The sequence below is a fragment of the Solanum stenotomum genome, unplaced genomic scaffold (assembly GCF_019186545.1).
Source record: "Solanum stenotomum isolate F172 unplaced genomic scaffold, ASM1918654v1 scaffold17506, whole genome shotgun sequence".
Lineage (NCBI taxonomy): Eukaryota > Viridiplantae > Streptophyta > Magnoliopsida > Solanales > Solanaceae > Solanum > Solanum stenotomum.
In genome coordinates, this window is record NW_026024589.1 from 40828 (window position 1) to 48752 (window position 7925).

The 7925-nt window shown below is 39.2% G+C and overlaps 1 protein-coding gene across 1 annotated transcript; it reads left to right on the plus strand.

Annotated features, from left to right (window-relative positions):
• Nucleotides 1-5302: 5302 nt before the first annotated feature.
• LOC125850472 (uncharacterized) lies at nucleotides 5303-6460 on the plus strand. Its single transcript, XM_049530315.1, has 3 exons — nucleotides 5303-5765; nucleotides 6009-6176; nucleotides 6405-6460. The coding sequence occupies exons 1-3, from the start codon at nucleotides 5303-5305 to the stop codon at nucleotides 6458-6460; spliced, it is 687 nt and encodes a 228-aa protein (XP_049386272.1).
• The last annotated feature ends 1465 nt before the right edge of the window (nucleotides 6461-7925 follow it).

Below are 7925 nucleotides of genomic sequence, written 5' to 3' on the forward strand. Positions count from 1 at the left end.
CGAAATGGTTTTCACCATTGAGTTTCCGAATGCCTTGGGTAATGTTTTCAAGTAAATATTTTTGGATTCAAACCTCATTTTTTGATTTGGGTTACTTGAGTTGTTTTGACCCATTTTACAAATGTTTTCTGGAAAGTGTTATTGATGTTAAGGTCATTTTCAGCTAGTGCTACTGATGTCAAGGTCATTTTCAACAAGCACTACTAATGTCGAGGTCATTTACAGAGAATGATATTGATGTCGAGGTCAGTACCAGCGAGTGTTATTGATGACGAGGTAATAATCGGGGAGGTGTTATTGATGTCGAGGTCATATACCAAAGAGTTCATGAACTATGGGCGGTTCCCATGAGTTTTGATTGATATTATGTGCTATAAATATATGGATTTGTGCTCAATATGATTGATTATTGTGCTCTAATGAGTTTGATACTTATGATTGATCTATTTGACATTTGTGATTGGCATACTTGATACTTGATAATTGTTGAATTGTGTCTATTGGGCATTGATTATGAGAACTTGTGAACTGTATATTATGAACGGTTAGGTTGTACTGATTTCTATGCAGATTGTAGTTTAAGGAGGTTCAGTTAAGATGAAAAGAGTACTCGTTTTCTAGCTAGTTTTGTCATGTTGTTTGTTGAGTATCGTGTTGTTTGGTATTCACTTTTTACTTTTACACATGTGATTTCAGATTGTATTTGCTGAGTATTTAGCTTTCCTCTTGTTCATTCCATCTTTTATTGACTCCGTAGGAGCCTAGGCTTATCGGGGGGTTGAGATCCTTAATTTAGGCTTGTATCTTCATTCGTGGTGTAGATCATCTTTCTTATTCCTGTTTCTCGTTCTTCTTTCTATCAAAATAAATAAAATTCAAAAGCGCACCACCCTTCTTTACTTTATAACCAGCCTCCGACCCAAGGTGCTTTTAGAAAAGGTCAGTGGGGCAATAAAAAAGACTTGCTTTTGACGCCCCGTTGTGACGACCAACAACGGGATGACCTTAGAATAGATTTAACCTTAGATGCTTTAGGTTGTATTTTATCGCCCTCGTAGTTATGATTTGCTCCATATAAAGCTTATATTTGGTCGATTTCTTGTGTTGGTACTTGTAACCTTGGTGTCTCGTTGTAGCCATGGGTTAGTCCTAGCTATGCTCAGTCATGGACTAGAGCAGTATGATTGGGGTACGACATCGTCCCTTGAGTTTGCTTTCCCTTTATTGATTTGAAAACTTTTCTTTGGTCCCTTCATTTGTTGTTTAGTGGTAGACCGGTTATACTCTTATTGAGCCTGATTATGTTGTTGAGCCTGAGGTCGTGTGCAAGGATCAATTGGATTCCAGGTTAATACTCTCCATTTTGATAGCATGGTTTGGCTGGTTGTATGGTTATTTGACTTGAGTGACTTGTTTGAATGGTGATGGTAGCATGCATTGTATTATTTGCACATTCTCATAGATTTTGTGGTATGATACCGACTCATGCATATACAGAGTTACCGTTCATGGTAAGTTATTGTTTACTCAACTTTATTCTAAATTGGTTTTAACTGAAGCCGTACTACCTGGATCACTTGTTTTATTGGTTTTTGAGCTTACAAGGCATCAGTAACGTGTTTTTTTCCTAGTTGAGATATTAGAGGCATCTAGGATTTGCTCGGTTTTACTTAACTATCCGGTGCATCGACACCCTTTCTTACATGTTTTGGTCTAAGTGATGCCTCGAGGTTACTCTTGCTAGATGAGCTTGTGCCCGTGGAAGTTTATTGTCAGGCTAGGAGGCCCCCGGGTTTATACTTTCTAACTTGGTTGATGCCCTTAGAAGTCTACTTTCTGGCTGGGCGAGCCCTTTATTGGGTGCCTAGGGTTAGAGGTTTGAGATGGTCACTATTGGTTCTGCTACTCACCCTGCATTTATATGCATCGCCTATCACAAGTATACTTGTTTATTGATTGCACCCTCCAATTTATGGGGTCCGGTTGAAGTATGTTTGTTGTTTGTACGTTTCGGGCTTATGGGACCCCAATTAGGTTATTCTTTGACTATATTATGTTCTCTATTCTTGTTAGTCGATATGATTTGACATTATAATTGTGGTTGTGGGTCCTCCTGGCCCTAGGTTGTTGACTTGGTATCTTAGTTGCTTGTGAGTAGGTTGTTGGCTTGCGATGCAAGTATGTTCTTGACTCAGTTTCTTACCCCTTGTATCCTGTTTCTATTCTTTATTGCATGTATACTTTAATATCTCTTATTAAGTTACTTGTGTTTTGCTCTCCTTATTACTTGTTGTTTATGATTGTGTTATCTTTTGAGCTCACTCGATCGATTCCTACTAAGTACCATTTTCGGTACTTATACTACACTTCTGCTACCTGCAGATCATTAATTGAGTTATCACCATTTATTTGGGGTCATGCGGAGCACCTTGGAATTTCTGAGACTAGAGCGGTCTTCTGGTGCCAAGAGCTATTGGTTTCGGTCTGTTTTGGCTAGACTTAGTTTTTATATTGTATTCACAGATAGCCTGTACTTACCTTGTATTTGTAAAAGTCTTGTACTCTTATTTTGCATTAGATGCTCAACTATTAATGTAACATCTCGCAACTTGAAATAGCTAGAAAGAAGCTAAGAACTTGAAATAATCATTTTTGGAAAGTATAAGGAAATCTGGAAATATTTAAGTAAGTTAAAGTTGAGATTTTGGTCAACTTCAATCAACCATAACTTCTCACTCAGGATGAATTAGGTGTGGTTCTAGATGTGGTTGGAGAGCTCTTGGATTTATCTTTCCAACGCCACCGAGTTTACATGATTCCGAGTTCGTATGAGTGAGTTACGTCCTTTGTAAGTTGGGTTGTTCGAATAAAAAAATGCCCAATCCCGATTTTTAAAAAGGGTAGTTTGGTCTTTTCTTTACCCAATTAATTAAATCCGTTTGTTAGTAAAATAATTGGGGTAAAGACTGAGTTAGTTCAGTTTACCCTTCAGAAAATTTAAGTTAGAGTTTTTAGAGAAGGAACGCAAGAGAAAAGAAAGAAGAAAAGCAAGATTCACCAAGAACAATCGATTTTGGTTGTGGATTCGCCAAAAAGTTGATCCTACAAGGTATGTGAGTCTCTCATAGCGATGGGTTCATTCACCCACGCGCCAAACATGTTTAGTTTCAGTGCAATTCGTCCTAAAAGAATTTGAAGTTGATGTTCTTGACATGAATTCTTGAATTTGAATGTTGTTCTTGAATTGGATTGAATTGTCGAGTTTCTGAGATCTTTACGTTGTGTTTTAGAGTTACTTTGAGTTAGGTTCTTGAGTACATACGCTGGGTATCGGCATCTAAAATGAACTTGAGGAAGATAATCAAATTTAGGTGGTTTGAAGCTGAAAAACGAAGAAGGAAAAAGTCGAGTAAGGTTCATGAAACAAGTCCGCGTCGCGGACTTGTTCCCCCTTTGAACAAAAATCTACTCTGCGTCGCGAAGAGCACGCAGACTCCTCTCTCTCAAATTTTAATTTCACGAGTAATTATTTAAAACACCTCCGCGTCGCAGACTTGTTCCAAGACGGTGATTTCGTAACTTTCTCAAGTTTAACTATCCGAAATCATTCCAAAACATCATGAGGTCTTTCCAAACACAAATCATAATCCTTGAATCCATAATTCAATTCATGGATTAGTTAAGAGTCAATTCAAGTAAGAGTTAAGATCAAAGTCAAGAGTCAAGTAAGAGAAGTTCATTTCAAGTTTTCATTAGTCTTTACAAACGTTTTAACATTGTTTTAAGACTTAAGTTTGAAGTTAAGAAAAGGGAAAAAGGTAAAGTTTGAAGTTCATTTCTTCAAAAGTATATGGGGACTAAGTATTCCCAATGAGATTTAAAATATTTTCACACTTAAATAAGAACGGAAACTAAGATTTCCAAAGAACCTTTGGGCTAGATTTCAGAAAAGAGTAACAACTTTCTAAATGAAACAAGTAGGGAAACTGAGATTTTCAAGATAGCCTTTGAGCACTAATCTCAAAACACAGAAGAAGTATGTTTTTTTTTACATAAAGAGCAAGTATATTTTTGGGAGTAGTGTTGAGCACCGATGGGGAAGAGTTCATACAACTATCACCACTCTTAAACTATGTAGCCATCATTGGTAGAAAAGGGTCATACCTTTTAGATGAACCCTTTTCGAAATAGACTAGTGGATCCATTAGGCAGTTCAGGTCTTATACCTTTGGCCGGGTATAGGACGCGCTGGCAGCGTGAGGAAGATCGTTGTATCATCACTATAGCTCTTAAGTGATGGTTGCCGGTTAGAGAAACTCCCACAGAAGTATTGTATTTTTATATACATCAGTTTATCTATATTTTTACATACATCTCAGAGTTATTTGTATCTTTACATACATACAGAGTTGATATCATGTTTTCAAACAGCTTTTCTTTATATTGCACTTGCTTTTGAATTGCTTTATATTGAAATGAGTAATTGCTTTATATTGAAATGAGTTATGTCAAGTTGAGTTGAGTTGAGCCAGGTAAGTTCTTCAGTTTCTCTTAGATTCTTTCAAGCCTATGTATTTTAGCATTCCAACTCGCATACTCGTACATTCAATGTACTGATGCCAGTTGGCCTGCATCGTATTATGATGCAGACACAAGTAACTAGGATCGGCATTCCAGTGCATCGTTGATCCAGTGAGCAGTCCAGAGTTTGTTGGTGAGCCTCCTTGCTTTCCGGAGGATCCATTTCATTGCTTTCTAGTTTAGTTCATTAGGATGTTGTGGGGTATGTCCCAACATCCATCTCAGTTGTTATTAGAGGCTTCATAGACAATTAGATGTTAGTCTTTTGAGTCTTTTCAATATCATTTCTTATTATTAAGACTTGGGTTGCCACTTTTGGCCAAGTTGAATGTTTAGCTTTTAACATTCTCAGTTATCTTATGATTTAGTTCAGTTAAGTGTTATTGATCATTAAGTATGAATATTGTCTTCCGCTGAGTAAGCAAGTCAGGCCAAGGGTTCGTTTGTGGCTAGCAATGGTCTTCGAGTGCCAGTCCCGCCCAGGGTGTAGGCTCAAGGCGTGACAAACTTGGTATGAGAGCGCAGAGTTCAAGAGTCCTAGGGAGTCTATGAAGTCGTGTCTGTAGAGTCCTAGTTATCGATGTGAAGCGCGCCACATCTATAATTAGGAGGCTGCAACATTTAGGTACTATCTCACTTCTTTCATACTCATTTCATGCGATAAAGTTAATCTCTATAAAGTTTCATTCTAATTCGTGCTTGCGCGTGTTTCCAGATAATCATGTCTCCACGAAGAGTAGTCAGTGGTCGTCCTGGTAGGATAAATGTCAAGGAAAAAGGGGTACCTAATGCACTAGAAGTGCAACTCCAAGAAGAGGTCACCAAGGTTGAATTCTGCGAAGCTATCCGGATGTTAAGTCAAGTTGCGACCTATCAAGTTAAACAAAGAGATAATCGACAGGAAGTGACTGATATTTCAAGGATTCGTGAGCTTTTAAGGATAAACCCACCAAGCTTCACCGGTTCAAGTGTCACTGAGGATCCGGAGAACTTCATTGAAGAGCTGAAAAGGTTATTTGATGTGATCCGTGTTGCTAATGAAGAGAGGGTCAAACTAGCTGTATACCAAATGAAGAGTGTCACTAGAATCTGGTTCGACAAATGGAAAAAGAATAGGGTTGAGCATGCGCCAGTAGTGAGTTGGGCTGTGTTTGAGAGTGCTCTCATGGGGCGTTTCTTTCCCCGTGAGTTGAGAGAGGCAAAGATAAATGAGTTTCTCACCCTTAATCGGGAGTCTATGAGTGTTCATGAGTACAGTCTGAAGTTCACCCAACTTTCCCGCTATGCTTCGGAGATGGTTGCTAACGTGAGGAGCAGGATGAGTTTATTTGTTGCTAGGTTGTATCGTCAGTCAAGCAAGGAAGGCAAGGCAGTTATGCTGATAGGGGATATGGACCTAGCAAGGCTTATGATCCATGTATAACAAGTTGAGAAGGATAAGCCGAAAAAAAGAGAAGAGTTTAAGAATAAGAGGGCTAAGACATCAGGGAACCAGTTCAGGCAGCAAAAGAGTAATGCCAAGCGGTCTTTCTCCCAACAGAAACAGAAGGGGCCTGCTCCACCATCTGCTAGTGAACCTGCACCTAGGAACAAATGTGAGTACAATGGTCCGAATTCCAGAGTTAAGTCTGCCTATTTTCAAGGCAGTGTGGCGCAAGGGGGTAGTAAGCCTCCTTCCTATGCCAAGTGTGGTAGGAACCACCCAAATATTTGTCGTGAGGGCTCCACTGGTTGTTTCAAGTGTGGTCAGAGTGGGCATTTCATGCGAGAGTGTCCAAAGAACAAACAGGGTAATGGGGGCAATAGAGCCCAGTCTTCTTCAGTTGCCCCACCAGGCAGGGCTGCACCTGGAGGAGCTAATTCCAGTACTGGCGGATGAGCAAACCGCCTCAATGCAATCACTAGTCGCCAAGAGCAAAAGGATTCACCAAATGTTGTCACTAGTATGATCCAAGTCTTTGACTTTACTGTTTATGACTTGTTAGACCCAGGAGCGAGTTTGTCTTTTGTAACTCCTTATGTTGCTATGAACTTTGATGTTATTCTTGAGCAACTTAGTGAACCATTCAGTGTTTCTACACCTATTGGAGAGTCTATTCTAGCAGAGAGAGTCTATCATGATTGTTTTGTTTTCGTCAATTGCAAGAGTACAATGGCTGATTTAATTGAGTTAGACGTGATAGAATTTGATGTCATTCTTGGTATGGACTGGGAAGTGCCTGTTATGCCTCAGTTGATTGTAGAACTCGAGTAGTCAAGTTCAGTTTCCAAATGAGCCAGTCTTAGAGTGGAAAAGCACTTCAGCAGTGACTAAGGGTCGTTTCATTTCGTACCTTAAGGCAAGGAAGTTAGTTTCTGAGGGTTGTATCTATCACTTAGTCCGAGTTAATGACTCTAGTGCTGAGGTACCTCCTATTCAGTCAGTTCCAGTAGTAAAAGAGTTTCCAGAAGTCTTTCCAAATGATCTTCCCGGAGTCACTCTTGAGAGAGAAATAGACTTCTGTATAGATCTTCTTCCAGATACTCGTCCGATATCTATTCCGCCATATAGAATGGAACCAGCAGAGTTGAAAGAGCTTAAAGAGCAATTGAAAGATCTTTTAGAGAAAGGGTTTATTCGACCAAGTGTCTCACCTTGGGGCGTGCCGGTCCTGTTTGTGAGAAAGAAAGATGGTTCCCTTAGAATGTGTATAGATTACCGCCAGTTGAACAAGGTTACCATTAAGAATAAGTACCCTCTTCCAAGAATTGATGATCTTTTCGATCAGCTTCAGAGTGTTTCCTGTTTCTCAAAAATTGACCTCAGATCAGGCTATCATCAATTTAGAGTAAGGGAATGTGATATTCCAAAGACAACCTTCAAAACCAAATATGGTCATTATGAGTTTTTGGTCATGTCTTTTGGTTTGACCAATGCACCAGCAGCGTTCGTGGATCTTATGAATAGAGTCTTCAAACCTTATGTAGATATGTTTGTTATCGTCTTCATTGATAACATACTAATCTATTCAAGGAATGAAGAAGATCATGCTAGTCATCTCAAAATAGTTCTTCAAACTTTGAAAGATAAGGAGTTGTATGCTATGTTTTCCAAGTGTGAATTTTTTCTTGAGTCTATGGCATTCTTAGGCCATATTGTGTTTGGAGAAGGAATTAGAGTTGACACTCAAAAGATAGAGGCACTGCAGAACTGGCTTAGACCCATATCTCCAACATATATTAGGAGTTTCTTGGGGTTGGCTGGCTATTATAGAAAGTTTGTAGAGGGGTTTCTCGTCCATTTCGTCACCTTTGACGAAGTTGACTCAGAAAACAGTGAAATTTCAATGGTCTGAAGCTTGTGA

Excerpts from the sequence above, each read along its gene's own strand:
- LOC125850472 (XM_049530315.1), top strand. The coding sequence starts at position 5,303 with ATGTCTCCACGAAGAGTAGTCAGTGGTCGTCCTGGTAGGATAAATGTC. Across the intron at positions 5,766-6,008 it reads CATGGGGCGTTTCTTTCCCC|TTGAGAAGGATAAGCCGAAA; the intron begins GTGAGTTGAGAG and ends ATGTATAACAAG. Across the intron at positions 6,177-6,404 it reads ACCTGCACCTAGGAACAAAT|TTGCCCCACCAGGCAGGGCT; the intron begins GTGAGTACAATG and ends AGTCTTCTTCAG.